General features: G+C 39.3%; 2 protein-coding genes across 2 annotated transcripts; both read left to right on the top strand.

Moving 5' to 3' along the window:
- Positions 1 to 1,011: 1,011 nt before the first annotated feature.
- On the top strand, positions 1,012 to 5,866 carry fstl3 (follistatin-like 3 (secreted glycoprotein)). Its single transcript, XM_034216196.1, has 5 exons — positions 1,012 to 1,555; positions 1,953 to 2,138; positions 3,850 to 4,065; positions 4,159 to 4,386; positions 4,491 to 5,866. Exons 1-5 carry the CDS (start codon positions 1,486 to 1,488, stop codon positions 4,541 to 4,543), a joined length of 753 nt encoding a protein of 250 aa, XP_034072087.1. The 5' UTR covers positions 1,012 to 1,485; the 3' UTR covers positions 4,544 to 5,866.
- An 8,308-nt stretch (positions 5,867 to 14,174) lies between these two features.
- Positions 14,175 to 20,434, top strand: LOC117546131 (E3 ubiquitin-protein ligase RNF126-like). The gene is made up of 9 exons (XM_034216243.1): positions 14,175 to 14,305; positions 15,721 to 15,779; positions 16,214 to 16,274; positions 16,753 to 16,988; positions 17,103 to 17,171; positions 17,275 to 17,344; positions 17,498 to 17,591; positions 18,190 to 18,305; positions 18,409 to 20,434. Exons 1-9 carry the CDS (start codon positions 14,231 to 14,233, stop codon positions 18,586 to 18,588), a joined length of 960 nt encoding a protein of 319 aa, XP_034072134.1. The 5' UTR covers positions 14,175 to 14,230; the 3' UTR covers positions 18,589 to 20,434.
- Positions 20,435 to 21,119: the final 685 nt, after the last annotated feature.

Genomic DNA, 21,119 nt, shown 5'->3' with positions numbered 1-21,119 from the left:
TCATTCACATAGACTCAGATACAAGCTTACTACTATCATAGCATATGCTACTTTTATTGATCAAAAGGGAACACATAAAAAAAACGGTGATAGATGGGCAGACTCAAATAACTTGGCATTAGTGAGTACCTCTCAGTGTCAGAGGGTGAATGAGTGCAAGAAGAGAGAAAAGTGCAGATGTTCATATCAAACATGATCATGATGCACATTAGCCTTTTGTTACCTTTTATTTGGGACTTTTTTTTAAACTTGATGGTGTCTGGTCGACAGATACTGTAAATAAACCCACACTATTTCAATGATTTCAGTCTGGCCTGTTGTGGTTGTCTGTGTTTAATCATCAACTTACAATGAGGGGACATGAATGTTCTTGATAAGCTCCAACATTGTCGTGTTTATTGGAGTTGATATATTGCTCAAGGGCACGCCACCTTCACTCCCATATGTCAGTATTTTTTGCAGCTGTAGAGTGAAATATCAGCATTCATTGATAAACCCAGATAGTCAACAAAACAAGGTATAACGTTGTTGGGGAGGCAGATGACTTCATTTATTCATGGGCTGTCATATAGAATGATTTCGCACTTGATATACATTTCATGTGGCATGATATGGATGAAAACCATTTGAGAATAAAGTAACCACTTTTCTGCGGTGGTTTTACTTTACTCTGATTTTACACTACAAAGAAGCAGAGTTTCAGGTCAGAGCTGGATCAAAGCTGCTTCAAAGGACTGTTGTTTGAACAGTTTAATGAGATACAAAATCAGTATATCATTTCTAACGGCCACTGTTCCCTCGGAAAACCACAAAGAGCAGCTTCTAGACAGAAAACTACCGCGATCAAACTGTATGCTATTTATGAGGAGAATACACTTTTGAGGTTGCCACATTAAAAAGAAAGAAATGACACCATATCAAAACATCCCACCAGACAAATAGAAAACTTGAACTGCTTTATGTAAGGTCATATTCAGAGGTTATACTGAGTAAAATATTCTCCCAAATACTTAAACTTTTAATTAAATGTGTCCATTTGATAGGCCATGTGACGGAAATTTGATTTAAAGTTTAAAGAAACTCACTAAACCTTTTCTTGGACTTAATTAACCTTTAATGGCCTTAGTAATATGGTGTGAAAATGTTTAGTGAGGTCATATAAGTGCCCCGCGTCTGGCACTGGAGGGCATGGATCATTTCCCGACTCTGAAAATTGAGTCAGAGTCCCACTGTGTCCTGCCCTGGCTTATTACTGGCTGAGAGCATCGCCCATCCCAGCAGCATAATTCCATCTGGGCTAAATATTTATACAGAGGGGGAACGACATCACTTATCCACAACACATCCATTCACGTAAGAGAGAGCTACTTCCAGAGCTGAGCTAGAGTGATCCACTCTGTTTGCCAGAGAACAACACTTCTTTTTGCTGATAATCTGCAGAGATAAACTTTCAGAAAAAAAGGTTTTGAACAAAGTAGAGTCACAATGATCTTTTTTGTTCCTGTTTTTGCTGTGCTTCTCACTTTGTATCAGATTGGGAGGAATCCTGCCAGTGGTGAGTGAATCTTTTTTTTAGTATTTTGAAAAAGTAGGACCAAAAGAGGTCAGAATTTTAACATAATTGCAAGACTCCTTTTGCAGTTTTCATAATGATGAAGTACTTTTTCCAGAACTCATATTTATGTACTGTTATGTATCTTTTATAAATCCTTTTTAAGAAGCTACTACAGGAAAGTCATATACTCTTTCTTAAAGAAAAACTTACAATTTATATCAGTGATAATGTCCTTATAAGGTTAATTTTATTAGGTTAATTTTCATCCAACTACAGTTCTATAATCAGCCATTGATTACAAAAAGTCCAATTATCAATCATTCTGAATTATACACTTTTTTCTGTATTCATATCAATGTTTATGAGTCAACTTATCTTATTGATGTACTTTCTGCAGCGGGGATGTGCTGGCTGCAGCAGAGTCAGGACCAGAGGTGCGACATGGTGCTGATGAGAGGGGTGACCAGAGAGGAGTGCTGTGCCGGGGGCCGCCTGGACACAGCCTGGTCCAACTCCAGCCTGCCCATGAATGAGGTCAGCCTGCTGGGCTTCCTCGGAATTGTCTCTTGTAAACCATGCAAAGGTAAACAAACAAACATTTAAAAGATTAGTTGAACCTGCCAAGTAGAAGGAATCCATTAATGGTGCTTTGATTTGGCGTATCACTGCGGGGAATGGAATTAGTCATCGCATGTAAACCAAAAGTGAAATGCTCTACTTAAGTACCTAAAACCCACATTTAAACAATTTACAGTCACATTGTGAGTAGACTTATGAAGTTTTACAACCGGAGCAGGCTGTTTCTGTCAGTAGTAGTCTTAAGGTAAGTACCGGGAGTTCTAATCTCTGCTTGGATATCATTTGCAAAGGCTTTACTTGTGTTTTAAAGATCACAGGGACAAAATTGGCTACTCTGTTACACAAAATGAGTTTTTGGGAGAGTTGGTGAAAATGAATACGAACCATTTGGCAACTGTAAATCAAGATATGTACACATGTATTTCCCGGAGAAGTTTGCTAACAAAATGCAGACCTGGATCAAGAGAGCTGTTTCACATTACTACGCCCAGCTGTCCTAAAAATGTTCATCCTGTTGAATCTCTGCGAGGTTCATTCTGGTTCACTTACTGATATATTTTGTTTAATGAGCAGTAGGCCTACTTAAAAATTAGATTTATCCACGCTAATAAGGTCCAGTAAAAATCAACACATTTTTGGCAAACCCACATAACCACAGCCTCCTAAAATTTAGATTGTATTTGTACACAAAGGTAGCCTGTTAAAAAGGACTCACATGAAGGTAAACAACTTTTACATGGAAAATGAATAAAAGTTGGGTGAATCACAACTTGAATCGCCCCCTTCCCTTTAAAAAAAAAAAAAGCCTGTTTGGGTCCAAGAGCAAAATAAGAAAATACATTCCTGCAGGCTGGAATAAATGCCTGCCACATGTCCAGAAGTCTGGGACTCATAATGTGCTACACTATCTTGATCATTTAGAATTCTGTGGAAGGAAATACGCTGTCGCTATCATGAATGTCCCGCCAATAAAGTCGACCCTGTCATCATCCTAAGACTGTAGTTTTTATCAAACATTTGCTTATTGGTAACTGCAGAGTAGATACAAAAAAAATGCATCAAGAGACAGACGGAAATCACACAAAAGTAAGACCAGAAGAGTATGAGAAATAAAAAGCAGATCTGAAATAAAACAGGATATTAAGGTACTGGTAAAGACTTCAAATAATAAATACGTTCTTATAGTTTACAGAATCCTCAGGACTCAGTGCTGATCAGGCATCATTTCTAAAGGTCCTGGGAAGAAACATGTGTGCATTGTCTAACTCAGCACTGTGTAAGATTACAGTTCCCCCTGTGCTTTGACATTATGGGGTGTCAGAGGAGCCCGGGGGCTTCCTCACTTCTCAGCCTGTAAACTTCTCTGACAGCTATTTGAGCTCCGTCTACCACTGAGCCCCTCCGTCCCTCTGCAGGAGCTTAGCCCAGTCAATGTGCAGCCGTACACATAGATCTGTTATGAAAACACGCCAGCCTCACATTCCAACAGGCGAGACACCCCTGTGTGTAACGGTCAATAAAGAGATGTGATCATTGTAAATATTGTGCAAGGTGAAAATGGTGTTATGGTCTGGGAAAACCCCAGATCCCGAGCTTGTTTTGTATGAGAATGCCTGCGGATCACCTGATGTCTACAGACTTGTTAATACAGTAACATTACACTGAAACTGTGCAGTGCTCACGCACATATGAAACCACTCGCTGTGCTTTTGTAGAGACTTGCGATGGAGTCAAATGCAGTCCCGGGAAGGTTTGCAGAGTGAAGATGGGAAGGCCTCAGTGTGTGTGCGCTCCAGACTGCTCTCAAATTACCCGGAAGCACGCTGTGTGCGGTAGCGACGGGCGGTCATACAAGGATGAGTGTACTATTCTGATGGCCCGCTGCATGGGGCACCCCGACCTGGAGGTCATGTACCAAGGAGACTGTAAAAGTAAGTAAAATGTTTCTACTTTATGCTATTTTCAAGATACGCCGTTCTGCACAAAGCAAGTTTGGTTACTTTTAATTTGTATTTGTTGCACAGAGTCGTGCTCCAACGTGGTGTGTCCCGGTACCCACACCTGTGTGACTGACCAGACCAACAGCGCTCACTGTGTCATGTGCCGCACAACTCCCTGCCCAATGCCCATGCTATCTGAGCAGTCAATCTGTGGCAACGACAACATCACTTACCGCAGCGCCTGCCACCTCCGCCGCGCCACCTGCTTCCTCGGCCACTCCATAGGAGTCCGCCACTACGGCCAGTGCAGCAGTAAGTCAACCAAAATACCTTCTCTTCATCAAGTCTTACTTGTCTGTAACAATGACAATTCTGCAGCTTTGATGGAAGCACATTTTAACCCTTTTTTTGTGCAGATCCTCCTCGGAAACCTCAAGATTTCGAAGGCAGTGAGGAGAACGCAGTCTAGATGGACAACTCCTGACTCGGGCCTTTTTCAAGAGACAACTTGGTCGACAAACCTTTCAAAGTGTCACACCACTAGCTTACCATGAAGACCTCTTTTTTGGGCAATCACTCCCTCAATCCTTTGTGCACCGATGACCATATATTTGGATCTCTGTTGGAATACATTATATAATGTAATTTCCTCAAAAATAGCTACAAAAACCCTGTGAGAAATTTGTGCTAATCTTGTGTTAGTTTGGAAAATAGAAGCAGATTAACACATGTTTTGAGATACAAATATCTCAGGCTCTTTGGGAGATGTGTGCATATTGTAAATAGAATACCACTACTATTTATTGGAGAAGGTATCAAACTCTATTTATGTTTTTATTAGTTAGTTACAGTTCCATATATCCTTGGTAAAGCTGATGCATAAAACGTATTTATTGTGTTCGGTTTATTGTGTATGTACAATTGCGACCACTGGCATTTTTACAGCTTTTTTACCGTTTTTACGATCTCAATGCCAAACAAACAAAGTGATTTTCCAAACAGGCTGATGGAAAGCATCACTAATATGTTTGTAAGTTGTAACCACTTCCCATGTGGATTTAATTCCCCACAAACAAAAAGTACTACAGTTGTACTGTGTCTACTTTTTGTAGCTCTCGTCTGGAAGGGAGGAAGGGGCTTAGCCTAAACAAACCTGCATAGTCTCTATATCCCTCCTACCACACATGTTTACTCTGGATCCTGATTCAAACTCTTTACCACCCGCAAAAATTAACAGTTTGGTTTTGTTTGGAGTTTCAGAAGACTGTTGGTACAAACCCAAAGTCCTCTACAATACCTCCTCTGTTGACTGCTTGGCTTTGTTTTGTAAATGCATTTTGGGAGGTTGTGCTAGTTCAATCTGTGGCTGTTTTGCTGCTTTTAATTCGATTGAAATATTTCCAAGAATTGCCAGACAAATGTAATCAGCATCATCTGATTGAAACGAAAATTAAATTTGTCTGGGAATTGACTGCAGTTATCGCCAACTGAACATACATGATTATACTGCTATCGGAGATGAATCAACCGGTTCATCGTTGACACTGTAACATATCGATAGAAATCACCAATTTCCAGTCCAATTAAATCTTTAAGCTCAACGCAGACTTATGAAATACTTTCAATAACACTTATTGTGTATTACGCAACATCTCAATGAATCTCATGTAAATAACAGACTTGTGTGTACCTGCCTGTGTACCTACTGTGAAATGTGATCGACAAATGCATCAACATATTTTTGTATTTTTGTACTGCCATTTCAAAACTACATAAAGTGTATTATTTGTCACAATGTGTCCTCTTTCCTTTTTATCTTTTATAAGATGAATACACTGGATTCCCACTTTGCAATCTGTTTTTTCTCCAATCCACGTCATCACATCATCTGCATTTGATTATAACACCTACAGTTTGTCATGCATTTTTAAATATTTAGATTATCCCCAATTTTGTAACAGTATTAATCATAGCAAGTTTCAGCCAAATGAGTTCATACTTGTTTCCTAAAGTTAACTGGATGGTGTTCTTATGCTCCAGCAGCCAGGCGTGCTCCCTTTAAATGCATGCAGCGGTTAGACCTTTTCTCCTGTGCATGCCGTGAGTCGCCTCTCTGACAGGCCTCTCAAGGCTAAACGTGAGAGGCGGCAGGGAATCAAATCCAGGCTGAGCAGCTTTTTCTCCCCTTGTCTCCTCAGGGATATCCCCCTGATCTGGGGTAGGTGGGTGGGTCAGGGGGTTGGAGGGTGAAGAAACGTAGGAATGAATGTTTCAAAGTGCTGAGGCCTGGGTACTGACTCACTCCCCTGTAAAAAAGTACCTCCCTTGTTTTTCTGTCTTCTCTCTCCTTCCTCTGAATCCTGTTCTCCGCCATGCTGCAGCATCTGGTTCGACTTTAGGGAGATGTTTATATTCCTGTCCAAGAACCCTTTTATTACACTGGGAATGGAATTAGATGTTTTGTTAGTTTGAACAGGGCAAATAACAATGCCACTGAGGGGCTGTTGCTGTGCCCACACATACAACATAACACACATAATTGGCTTTTTCAGATATATTTTTATGTTTTCTGCACATTGTGTGTAAAATTCCATAAGATTGATTGATCCAAAGAGCCATACAAACATAATGGTCACATATAGTCTCCAGAATGGTAGATGTGACTTCAGAGGGACCCTCTGTACTTGTCCAGGCAGAGGTTTACTTCTGTAGATTGAAGCCTCTCATTTCAATTCAGTTTTTCATCTTTGGTTTTAATATATAGAAACCTATCTAAACTTTAACTGCCTAATCTACACCTCGTTATGAAGGATGTATATGGAAAATGCAATGTTAAAGCCAATTATCCCCATACCTTTATGAGTCTTCTATAAATTCCTCTGCGACACACACAATAAACTCACCAAACCCGTGTTTCTCACCATAGTTTAAAAAAGTGGCAACCCCACAGGAATTTGCAGTGAACACCCACTTAAATAAAACATTTGTCCGTACTTTGCGGTACATGTGTTGAAATGACATGGTCTTCCAGGAAAATAAACAAACTGAAAAATAAGTTGAGACAGCACTTTTGATAAATGTATCTGGACAAACAATCCTGATGATGGATAAGAGACAAATCCCATTTGCTGTTGTCATTATGACTGTGTAATACATTCACCAGGAACAACCTGTATCTCATCACCACAAAAGCTTCTGACTGATGTTGGATATGATGCGCCTGTGTCACACCAGCGGTGGTACAACCACAAAACCACAGAGTAAACCTATGAGCCATTTCAGAGCTATCCACATTACACTCAACATGAGACCTCAGGAATTCTCTGCCCACTTTACTCCCTATTTCACTCTTTTTTTCTTTAAGTTATGGTTTGTGGTGCAGCAAATGAGGGGTCAGCCTCACTTCCACTGGAACACAGCTTTGTGTGTGTGTGTTTGTCTGCATGTTTGAGTGTGTGGGTGCAATGCATCTCACCTGTTATGAGCAAGGGATCAGTCACACACATTACATCACAACCTCTAGCTGAGTTGTGTATTTCCCTACAAACACATGGGGCTGTGATGTGACGCCCCCACTGACATTGCAGCAGTGCGTAATCATCCTGCTCTGAGATGTCGAGCGTCTTTCTCAACGACGTCCACATGGTATCATTTCCGCCAAGTTGCTGTACTACTTCCAGTAAGTGAACAGCCAAAACTTAGATTCAAATGATGTTTGGATGAGACCAAGGCACCGTGGAGTGTTTCAGACCACCCACTCTCCGGATCGCGCCACTGCATTGTAAACAGCTCAGACTCACAGCTGAAACTAATAGATATCAGATCCATCACTCCATCAGAATATATCTGCCTCACACTTTATTTACTAGGCTTGCTCTGTAACATGGCAAGCCTTTTACTTTCCCACATGTGCATGAAATTACATTTTGACAATTGATGATTAAACTGACACAACAGACCACACTTCAGTCTTAAAGTTTATACTGCGGCAGATGACGTTCTATGAAATTCTCGGAAATGCTCTTTATTTTTTCTTATCCCTGATGTGGAATCATGTATATTTCACTGAATCATATTTTAGACTACCAATCTGTCCAACTTCCATCATCGAGTGCTGCTCATATAAAGATGATGACAATATATTGAGAAGAAGAACTGAATTTATGACATCTTTAAACCCTTTATAATCACAAAACTATAATGATTATGTCAATCATCATTACAAGGTTGTAGTGCTCCAAGATGTTAATGTTTGCTCGGCGTAGGAGACGTTGTCCCTTGCCTGGCAAACATTAGCTTGACCTGTCAACACAGCAAGTGGTTAATTTGAAACCAAAGCATGTCTCACTTTGCGCAAAAACTGAAACTCCAGGTATTCTTATTGCAAATTGTCAGTGTTTTTCAGGGATTTGCCCAGGATCCGATCACCGACAAAAAAATCGGAGTTAGGAAGTTGTGCAAATGCAAATTGTCCACAATTATTCTGGGGGAATTGTCTCACTTCCTTGTCCAGACCTCTGGGACGGCTTCTAGTCTGTGTGTGGTCTGGCCCATAGCCTACTATGTACTGCCAAGAGGAAAATGTACTGGGAATACAACGTTAAAGATGATATACTGTATGTTAAATGTAAATATAGAATATTGATTTGAAAAAAAGTCAACTGTAAACAAAATCACCTGCCACTCAATTTTGACGGTATTAAATAAACATTGAGGTACTGCGTGAAACTACTCAAGAGTTTTGTAACACGTGTGCCTGAGACAATATGAGATTGTTGGCTCCCTCTGCTTTGCACTGACAAGGTCATTTAACTCAGTCTGGTTTGAGTTCATGTTGAATTATCTAGCCACACAACAACAAAACATTCAATGAGGTGTGAAAATTGTGCTCAAATTATGTCAAATTGTGCAATTTGAGGCTTGGAAAAGTTCCAGGCCCCGTTTTTTCACCATCAGCTTTCCAGGTGGCTCTCGCATAACAAGAAGCCTACTGTATGAGCCTTGTTTGCATCAGAACGTGGTTGCCTGTAATGGACAGTTTTGCTGTCATGTGTGAAAGTATGCAATGCAAACTCAGCAAAGTGAGAAAGTTATAGATAGGATTTAATTATATCTTGCCCACTCAATATCAACCGTTTATTTTAGTTGAACAGGGAGCCACTGCAGGACAAAGCTAAATCTTTTAGGCAATTCTCCGCTTGCTGAAGTAGCACAGTGTACCACAAATGAACTCAGAGGCCCATATGGTATCTATTGGAGCCTCCAGACCACAGAGCTGCACATCTTGTAAACACACCGATGGTCAGTTTTAGATTAGAGGAGTAACTGCAGCCATGCATCATGTCATTAGTTCCACTGTTGTTGTTGTGTACTGCGGAGGCTACGAGACAACTGCGTGCGCAAATATATAAACACTTTCCCATACTGTATGTACAGCATGCCATGGTGAAAAAGTATTCAAATCCTTTCTTTCAGTAAAATAGTAACACCACAATGTTCACATTTTACACACATGAAAGTCCCACTTTCTAAAAATGTACAATTGAAGGAATGTTAGTACTATCACCAAAAGTAAAGTATAAAAAGTGTGTATTCATTTTGAAGAAAATAAATTGAGTTTTGTCTATTTATATGAGGCTTCTTGTTTGGATAATATCGCTGCTGCATGTATTTTGCATCTTTGTGCTGTGTTCAAGGTCAGTCACGAGCAGAGGATGTTAGAGGGGAAGGGGCTTAACTGCATAAAACGGCACATCGGCGAGTTTTGTTACTAATCTAATAAAAATATGCCAATGACTCATTTTTGTTCAAGCAATATTAAATTGTATGTTTTTAAAACAAATCACTGTCAGGTTGGTTCACACACTGCTTCAAGACAGCTATTTAAAAAGTAAATGCAAATAAATTAAATGTATTTCTGTAAATTCTTCTAGTTACTACCTTCTCCATAAAGGCATTCTGTATATTCTTTAGCAGGCACTAAGAAAATGCTAATATTGTATGTATTAGACAGGTTTATGTTTGTCATCGATCATTTTTACATAAAAGGCAAACACACTAAATACAGTGCAATTTGGCACAATTGTAGCCTATGTCTTTGGAAGAAATCAGATTCAATATACACATGACATAAAATACAAAACACAACTTGTTTTTCTAACTGTTCAGTAGCACAAGGAACTCTGTGAACTAGGTTACATGTGCACAACAAATATAAATTATATTTGAATAAGGGCATTTCTCTATAGGAGGGCAAAAGGGCAGGTGCTGAAGCCCCCTTTGGGGTCTATTTGTGCTCGTGCCTGTTCAATGTTGTCATAATTCAACTCCTTTATATAATGTTGGCTAGTTAAATCTACAGGGAGAAGCACATATTCCTAAAAAAGTCAACTTTTCATGTGCTCAGATAAACATCCCTGTGTGACAACGCATTTTCCAGCTGATTCGTGATGTTTTTATTTAGTGCATTCAGTTTAAGAAGTACAATTTTGATTCAATGGAAAAAGAAGAAAAAGTCAATAGGCTTTTTCCTTGGAGAGGAAGCGTGTGAAAAACTGTAACCTGAAAAGTAGTAACTAAAGCTGAATGCCAGCCAATAACAATACTCCATTAGATAATATTCTGAAGTGTTCCTCTTGTACACACACTTGTTATTGTCCTTTTTCTCCTTCATTACACATTCATCCACCTTTTGGGGAATTCTATGTGGAAATGCGATAGGCTTTGTTGTTTTTCTTGGGAACTTTTCTTCCCTGCTGTGGAGGTCTTTCAGTTGGTGTTGATGTGTGGGATGGGCTGGGTAGAACAGATAACATCACAGTATGTCCTTCCAACATGATATGGTTTGTATCTTGTGCTCAGTGTCCTTGTGTTTCCTTTGACTTTACACTATATTGCATCATTCGGTTTTTGTGAATGATTCTTTGTTACTCATGATATCATAGACAAGTTAGGATTCTTTTTTTAAAAGGGGGACCAATCATGCTAATTTGCAGCTTCATATTTGTGTTTTGTGCCTCTGCTGTGACATGTTTACATGCTTTAATGTTGAAAAGTATCTTATTCGCATACTGCCTGCGCAGCAGCACCTCTTTCCACCCTCTGTCTAAAACCAGAGCCCAGTCTGCTCTGATTGGTTAGCAGGCCAGCTCTGTTGTGATTGGTAAACCGCTTAGAGATGTCCTGGCCTATCATGTGTCAGAGCACTCGTTACATTGTGATGTCACTACGTTACGGAAGTAAACAAAGGAGTCCAATTGAGGCATTTCAGGCGGGGTGTGTGGTGTGGGAGAGAAACTCCCTCTGGAGGAAACACAAGGATTTTAGCCTTTGAAGACACTTTACACTAGCACAAAAACCTACATAACACACTATAGGAAAGGATAACCCCAAAAAGCCACAAGACATTTATATGAATAAAGAGAATAAAGAATAAAAGTCCACAACTATGCTAGCACGTCTGTGAGGCTAGTCATAGCAGTCATTTGAGCTTAACGCAAATGTTTATCAAGTATAATATTCCCCATGTTCAATATCTTTGTTTATCGCATGAGAATGCTAAAATGTGTTAATTGATACAAATGTATAGAGTAAAGCTGAATTGGATGGGAATGACCATACTGCTAGTTTGCACCTTAAAGTGACTAGGAAAAGAAACTAAAAGAGAAGGCTATACAAAAATGTGTGTGTGTGTGTGTGTGTGTGTGTGTGTGTGTGTGTGTGTGTGTGTGTGTGTGTGTGTGTGTGTGTGTGTGTGTGTGTGTGTGTGTGTGTGTGTGTGTGTGTGTGTGTTGTGTGTGTGTGTGTGTGTGTGTGTGTGTGTGTGTGTGTGTGTGTGTGTCTGATGCACAGCTGTGTGTCTGATGCACAGCTCTTGTGACACATGGCCTCAGACAGAGTGTGTCTGGAGGGAGAAAGAGTCTTCGATGGGTTGGACTGAAAACAAGTGACGCATGACTAAGAGGCCCAGGAAGTTCTAGCAGGCGGCTGTTGTTGCTGAGTGTGTGTCTGTGTGTGTTTATGTTTGTACCCGAGTTTGATTAGAGGGGCCCAGAGGGACTATGTGGGGCAATCCCGGCTGGAGTGTCTGGAAAAACTCTATGGAGTGACAAAAGCAGCAGTGTCCCTTACAGCATATCTGTCTGCCGCCATGGCTGCAGCACTTAATCACCTCATAGTGTAATTGAGTGTAATACATAAACCTTAAAAAGAAGCCAGAGAACACAACAACAAACTGTACGTGGATGTATTACAGCATGTGATTTTACATCGATACATGTGCAATCTAAAAGTGGGTTTATCACATCAGCAGGAATAATTCAAATCCCTTGCAGAGTTTTACAGCATTTATGCAAATAACAGCATGAAAAAATCGAATGTATTAATATGTCTTCAAATACCACAACTCAAGTCCAACGTGATCATTGCTCTGTCTGGTAAAGATGTTTTCTCCTGCTCTCACGACCTGTCCCTGACCCAAAGTCACCCACTCCACAAATTCAATTGCTACAATGAGCATTTGACTGGGCTGGCGGTGACGCACTGGGCGCGGAGAGACAAAAGCTTACCTCAGCCAGGCAGACATAGCAAACCTCAATGCTATCAGACCCTCTCTAATCTCAGCCCATGGGACAGTCGTGTCTTTCTCGCTCCCACATGGCCAGTTCAGACACAATGCCGGCCCAGAGACGAGTTAGGTTACACTGTGAGCTTTGAGAAAACATCCATGCCTAATATAACTAATCATATCTTTGCCTGCCATGTTGGGAAATTAAACCATTGGGCCACTTAACATCTTGCAGTATTAGAACTTTTGACAAAAATGATTTTCTGCAACATTATGAATACAATAGAAACTAATTGCATCCAGGGTTACTCTCATCTAGAAAAAAATAAATATCAGGCCAGATGGTTTGAGGGATGTGATTGGCTGATAAGAGGTCGGATGGGAACTCCTACTTACTCTCAACATGTGACGCCAAGCACCAGAGATAGTGCAGACATTTTTACAGCCGTCACTCTGCAGTTATATGGAAATCACATTATGGATACCTGTGAAACAAAAATATTGAGGACATTTTTAATTTACAGCCTCGAAAATAAAAACAGACCCAAAAACAAAACAAAATCAATCATTTTCTTCTCCAGTATTTATGCAACTAAGCAAGAACTTCACTGCTATCTCAGGGCCGACAGATATCCGCCAACAAGAACTTGGCTGTGTCCACACAAGACGAGAGAATGTCTTTCCCATGTGAAGGGCTATTTGTTAACTGATTTATTTGTCTGATTTGACACTTGATAAAATGGTTCCAACAACAACTGTCAAATAATCAAGGAAACACACAAATCCACCTTCGACGAGATGCGTTTCTCAAACAAACAGATGCTACTTTTCAACATTTTAAGTATGACAGTTAGGCTCAAGAGGTGGTTGACTTCAATGGAAAAGTAAAATGTGTCAAAATAGATCCAGTGCCGTGCAAGATTGCAAAAACACATCTCTGGTTTATATGTGAACAGGGACATAAGAAGGCCCTGATCAGGAATATTACTGGAGTTCAATGGAGACACATTGTGGTGATACATAATACAGACGTTTTCATTGGTATGTGAGTATGAATTAAGGACAACTAAACCTGGTTAACCCGAAGATATAATAACCTGAATGAATATTTCATCATTTCTTAAGTTAATATAGCAAGAATGTATTGTGTCCTCAGTCCCTGGCTACCATGTGAAGTACAGTAAAACTCTTCATCAATTGGTACACAAAAGCACCACCATGTGGCCATATTCTTTATCACACATAATGGTTAGTCTTTTGGAAATGCAAATACATAGATAATTCAACAGTAAAATAAGCCTGGTTTGAATTTCTTATGTTTACACCTTTTGTAAAATAAAAAGCCAAATTAATCCATTTTCAATTTCACAATCCTAATCTGTAATTATAGGATAGAATATATAACGTATCCAGTAATATTGATTTTGCTTGTTTTTTCTACATTTTCATCTTTCATATATAACACATTTATATTGTAGGCCTATTATTATTTCTAATGTACGTTTGTTGTATTTTCTCGCTCCGTCAACATTGACCTCTCCGGTGCTCCGTAGTCCTTCCTCCACCTCTCTACCTGTTTAGTTGTTAAAAATGGCTGAAGCTCCTCCATGGCCCAGCCGGTTCTTCTGTCACAGATGCTCCGCAGAGATTAGTCCTCGGCTTCCCGTAAGTACCGTATACATAAAGTAAACATGCATTCAGTTGTACAAATTAAAACAAAAGTGGTGTTGTCGTTACTTTATTGGAAAGCTTTTTAGCAACGGCCCCAACAGTTAGCATGCTAACAGTGTTAGCTGGCTACTACGAGGGTCCCGTTTATCTTGCTAACGCTAATACAGTGTTAGTTAGCTTGTTATCTAAGTAGTAAATCCACCAGCATACAAACTTATACTACGTAGTCATTACGCAACTGCCACTGCTGCGTTGTCATGTGTCATTTATAACATCGTTTGGCTGGATAATTCGTTGATTATTCTGCGTTTGACGGGGTATGTTAGCCTAACTGTTAGCTATATTCACTAACAAAAACGGTCTACTCTTTGACACTGATCGCCTCAAATGATCGACTTCGGGTATTCGTTTCATTTGTGAGAAGCTGTCCTTACTATGTTTGCTTGGTTGTTAATCACTCCAACAGCAACAATGCCACTGCATCCTTTTCTTGTTTTGCTATTCAATAAAAGCACACAAGTGGCATGCTTGTTAGGGGCTAGAATGATCTGTCACAGAGCTGTAAATGTGCTCTTCACAATGCAAAGCTCAGCCATAGGTTTCTGTAGGATGCTGGTTGGGCCTGTGGCCACATTAACACCCCAACTGCTGTGTTGTCGTTATTAATAGCCACTTATTTTAGTTATTTTGAGTTCAGGTTAATTTTATTTTGTAATTTCAGCCATCTCATATGCATCTGATTGACACATGACTATCATAAAACAAACATAAGGACAACACATCTATATATACTAAGAAAAAGCACAAGGATGATGTGGTGTGTTTGGAGCCTGGGAGAGAAGTCGTAGCTCATTCTGGTGGTTGGGCGTATGCAATCCACTACCTGATTTACATCTCTGCCGGTGGATGTCCTAAATGGATCAAAAATAAAATCCAGTTGGTGACCTGGTGACCTTTGTGTTGGCTTACCGATTACAGTGTCCTTATCAAATAGTGACACACAAAAGGAAATAAGCACCTGCCAAATCCAGGCAAGGCTAAAGTTGGCTGTGGCAGCTACTAAAACTTCAGGTCATCTCACCTGCCACCATCGCTGTATGCTTTCCCTTACATTAAGAAATGAAGTCAAACATATGTATTAGTGTTGCATGGTATATTCCAGTCTTCCAATCTGTCTGGTACCTCTGGCCTAGTGTGTACAACTCCCAGGTGTTAAACATATATTTCAGAAGTGCCACTTTCAACAGTGTCAGAGAAGATGACCTGTAATGTTTACTCACTACAAGGAATAGAACAATTGGGTGTTGCTTGCCCAACAGTCTTTTGTCAGACCTTCAAACATTTCACACTGCTTTTCTTTGTTGAGATGGTAGGCGTGCTGGCTTTTATAACATTTTGTTTGTTTACAGGAGTACACATGTCCAAGATGTGATTCAGGGTTTATTGAGGAACTGCTGGAGGAGAGAAGGTGTGTATGCATTTTATATTGAGCCCAGTTTTCCTAATCAAGGCCCTTTTTTGTGACTATTACACTGTACCTCTAAGAGAGTTATGAAAAGTATTCAATCATTCCCTATGTGTAATGTAACTTCATAGATGTTCTTTGTAAAGGAAATTATTTATTATCTAAATATCCTTATTTTCATAAAATGAACCATCATTCACAACTGTGTATACTGTATAGTAGGGTTCACATAATTGGCAAATAAAGCCGATTATGAACATGCCTAAGCTGATATTTAGTATACGAACCCCTTAAACCTTTTACATTTCAACACCTTCATATGTTAGATCAAGTAACAATTGGGGAAGAAATAAGTCATAGAAAAGCTTGATTTCATAATTGCAAATTATGTAAACTATGATAAAGCATCCCTTAGTAACCACTTGTCCCCTGTTTAGTGCTGACAATGGCTCCACGTCTACCATTTCCAGTGCCCCCCAGAACCAGCAACCATTTGAGGTATCAATCCCTTTTTTCACTACAAGGTTTCATAATGTGTCAGAATTTCCTGAAATGGTTTCCATCTGCATGTTTTGCTCATCTAGAACTGCACAGGATGGAAGTCTTGTCATAGTTTCCACTTCTGCTTTTCTAACGGAACAAATTCTGTCTCTGTAATGTTATATCGAATTGATTGGGCTGTTATAACTGTGCCCAAAGACAGGTAACAGTGATGGCCTGATATGTAGGTTATGTTAGTGCTGTAGGGTAACCTTTAAATGTTACTGAGGATGTGATGATGATGTTACTAAAGTTAAAGGGGGGTTCTCTTTGCCGGCATGCATTTCCATTGGTTCGAAATTTGACCTCACTGTCAACAAAACTCTAGTGCTTCAGGTGTTTGTTGGTACAATAAATAGCTGCAGGTATGTAGAGGACTTGCAAAGCTTCACATGTTTCTACCATCAAGATTACAGCAATCCTGTTTTTCTCCCAGAATCCCGACCAGCACATGTTTACATTCCCTTCGGGCTACGGCCAGTTTGCCCTGGGTGTCTTCGACGACCGCTTCGACTTCGGAGCTGGGCTGGGAACAGAGGACAACAGGGACGCAGAAAACAGGCGAGAAAGGGAAACGACATCACGGCAACGATATGGTGCGAGGCAACCGAGAAGTCGTCATGGCTCAAGGCGACAAGCAGGGAGGCCAGAGGGAGTTCCCACTTTAGAGGGGTAAGAGTACAGACTGGGACTTGAGTCAGAACTCAAGCATGAGTGGGACTAAGAGGTTCCTTAATAGTGGATCACTTGTTCTAATTTATAATAGTGCTATATTTTCTATTATAGAATCATTCAGCAACTGGTGAATGGAATAATTGCACCCACTGCAATGCCAAATATTGGTGTTGGACCCTGGTGAGTATCAGGCACGGATCTATATTTAACAATAAAAATGAGTTCTCCACAAAATGCACTCGGTGTCTCCTAACTGCTCTAATGTTTGATTGTTCTTTTTAAGGGGTGTTCTTCACTCAAATCCTATGGATTATGCCTGGGGTGCTAATGGACTAGATGCAATTATAACTCAGGTATTTATTAAGAAGTCCTCATTGTTTTAAATAGTTTCATGTGTGATTACTTCCAGTAGGGATTTGTTTGAACATTTTACACATGTTATATCTGCAGTATTAAGCATGCAAACTACATTTAAATAATTGTCCGTCTTTTTTTCTCGTCTTTAGTTATTAAACCAGTTTGAGAACACGGGTCCTCCGCCTGCTGACAGGGATAAAATAAAAACCCTTCCTATAGTTCATATTACAGAGGATCACGTTGGTAAGTTAAACCATTTTCTGGAGTGTAATATAATGTGTTATGGCTGGTTTTCTTTTTCCTTCAAATATATAAGATGAAACATTGTTTGTACAGAGATATCATTTAATTTTGTATTGAAAGTTGAGTGCGCCAAATACATCAGTGGTATTTCAATGCATTAACCATTTTGCCAAACTAGCCACCTTCAATAAATGTAGCTTTAAACATTTAAGAATGTTTGATTCAAGTTTTTCAACAAGTGAGCTCAAAGGGATGAAAAAAAAAAAATCTTATTGGAGGTATAATCTGACTTATTGGTAGACAGAATCTTTTTTGAATTCAAACATGTTTAAAGTCCATCTATATGTGCTGTTTTTATAGTTATCCTAGGTACTGAACACACCCATCACATCCTGTTTTAGAGCGCTAGTCACTCAGCATAGCTTAAGTCAAGTCGCCCAGCAGCACAGCATCCTACCCTCTTTCTGAAAAAAACCAACCCTTCATTATCACATCTTATTTTAAACATTTCTGTTGCAGTTTGTTTTTCTTTAAACCCCTTGTCCCAAACTACTTGACAAATCATATCAAATAATGTTATTTACACATTTGTTTTCAGCTTCAGGACTGGAATGTTCAGTGTGTAAAGACGATTACAGTGTTGGAGAGATTGTGAGGCAGCTCCCATGCAATCACATGTTCCATAATGACTGCATAGTCCCCTGGCTGGAACAGGTAATGCACCTCAGCCTTCTTATGTCTGATATATCGAACTGTGTGATGTGGAAGTATCATCAATATCCGTTACAGAGCTTATTTTATCACTCTTTCTCTCCAGCATGACACTTGTCCAGTGTGCAGGAAAAGCTTGAGTGGACAGAACACGGCAACAAACCCTCCAGAACTATCAGGGATGAACTTTACCCCCTCCTCCTCTTCCTCCTCCGCCTCTTCATCTTCCTCTACACCTCAGTCCTCGAGTTCGACCAGCAATGAGAACTCCACTGATAACTCATAGAGGACCACTTGTCCTCATCACCCTACGAGCTGTTTATAGCTCCTAGGCTGCTGTACTTCAGAGCTGTGACCTCCAGTCCCCCCCGCTGTAGGGTAGGGACCTGAGCAGCGGCCAGGAGCACTGGAGCCTGATCAGGGGTAAGTGATACGTGAGGTCCATGCAGTTCTGCCTGCCCTGCTGCTCCCACCTTGATCAGGGATCTGAACAAAGGAAAGGCGGAGGGAGTGCAGCTTCTGTCAGGGCGGATGTGGAGAAGTACTTCAAAAGGGCTCGAATCCCCTCATACAGGAAGAGAAAACAAAGGGATCCAAAGGTAGAAGACTCGGGACAACGAGACAGTCTCTTTTGCAAATGAGGCAAAAACAAATGTACAGTTATTCCTTTTTATAAGTAGCATTCATATCTCTGATAAAATGACCCAAAGTGCACGATTAGTGTGCATTTCAGTTTCTTCGTGGTTTAGAATATTACATTTGATTTGTTTTAATCTCGAAACAAAATAGTTTATGAAATGATTTTATTTTCAAGATCCACTTACAGATGACCTGAGACCATACAGGTACTGTTGTTTGCACTGAAAATGAAGCGTCAAATTGCAGTAATTTGGTGCCGTTTGGAAAATCAAAAATCAAATTAAACATATTAGGATTTTGTTGTGTTATCTGCAAGCCTAAAAATAATTAGAAACATTTCATTGCTTTTTTGCATTTTTAACTTAAAGGTAAATTAAATATTTTCTAAAGTTGCCAGTTGAAATCTATTGATTTGCAGTATGGTCGTGTCAAAAAAAAAAAATGATATGAAAATAAAGCTGTTTGGGTGCTACCACTCAAAATTCATGTAAAGCATTCTCTGTGTCTGTGTTTGGGTGTGTATATAATCCTATTTGAAGTCTTATTATGAAAATTGAGCTTGTTTCATAAAGTGACAACATACATGGTCAACCACTGGGACAAAGTCTGTTAGACACAAGTACGGTGAAACAAGAACATTTTCCAAAATGTAGTTTGTACAGCAAATCACAATAATTGAACAAAAAAATATGTAATACGGTAAAGCTTTTTTGAAAACAGGCAAGCTATAGTCTGATTTCCCCCAGTATAATGTATGTCCCTTTTAAGGACATCTTGCCGATTCTTGGACCAACCATTATTATTATATAAGGTTTCGTGACCATTTTGTACTTTCAGAGAAAGTCCTGAACTCGTGAAATGTTATCAACAAGCCAAAAATATTCTGCTTCCTTTTATTGTTAAGCAATATGGGTGTATTTCCTCTGCATTGTACCTCTTCTCCCCGGGGGTTAGGGTTCAAAGGCCTTTCATCTGAGGGGATTGTTAAGAACGGAACCTCTTGTGTAACTATTTACCTTAAAAAATGAAATGGTGTTTTAATGTTCAGTGACTACAGATTCAATGTCTAAAACCACTTTTTTAGCTCGGTAAAAGTGTGTGTATGTGTATCTTTTTTAAGTGTTGCAGCTCACTTCTAGAAATGATTCAGATTTTGTGACTAAACAAATAACTCAATAACAAACAAGTGAAAACATTTAAAATGCATTTTTAATAGGCAGGGTTGTAGTAGTCTTAATTCAACTATTGGGTTGTCTGGAATTTGCCTTACATGTTTTTCATTGCTTTCTCTCCAAGTTCCCATTTCACAGCCAACTTCGAAGAAATATTTCTATCATCTCGATATTTCTTTGCTAATATCTCAATTGTGTTATGTGTCATTATGGTCACTGATTACAGCCTACATTTTTTAAATGGTGTGCTGAGCCTGGTCCATGCCTTCTGATCAATTGTTTCTTACCCAGTACTAACCTCATAAATCAGATTTTAAATAATGCAGACAATTCATTACCCAATTTTTGGTATTCACCAACATATGGGCGAATTTCCTTTAGACACTGTATTGAGTTTACTGATGTGCATGCTAGTCCTGTAAATATGTGATACAAAAGGTGTTCTCTTAAACATCGACATAATTATTCTGTTTTGACTTTATTACATTTTACATTAACATCCCTTTAAAATGTTGTTCCCCTGAAACACATGGAAATGGAACTTTCACCACTTTTCCTTTAATACCATTAAATTGAGCCTATTTTTTTTAAATAACAGAAATATGATCATGAAATATCAGGGGTGGAATGTAACTAAGTACATCTACGCAATTACAATTTTCAGGTACTTGTATTTAACTTATTTTCGCATTATGCTACTTTATACTTCACTCTACTACATTTTGGAGGCAATTTTTTACATCTTATTACACTACATTCTTTTTTTAAATAGTTACTAGCTACTTTGCCGGTATGGATTCACAATAGAGAATATAAATCAACCAATTAATCAGTATAGGTTAACCCAACAGTAGCCTATAGCAAGTAATTTAAAAAACCTAAACAAAAATGTATTTAAAAAAAATCTGATATGGTCCGATATGTTACTGGAAAATGTGTGCTTTTACTTAAAGTACAATTTTGAATGCAGGACTTTTACTTCGTAAACAGGGTATGTTTACAATAT

This window comes from Gymnodraco acuticeps, unplaced genomic scaffold (genome assembly GCF_902827175.1).
Source record: "Gymnodraco acuticeps unplaced genomic scaffold, fGymAcu1.1, whole genome shotgun sequence".
Classification (NCBI taxonomy): domain Eukaryota; kingdom Metazoa; phylum Chordata; class Actinopteri; order Perciformes; family Bathydraconidae; genus Gymnodraco; species Gymnodraco acuticeps.
This window is presented reverse-complemented; position numbering and strand designations above follow the sequence as displayed.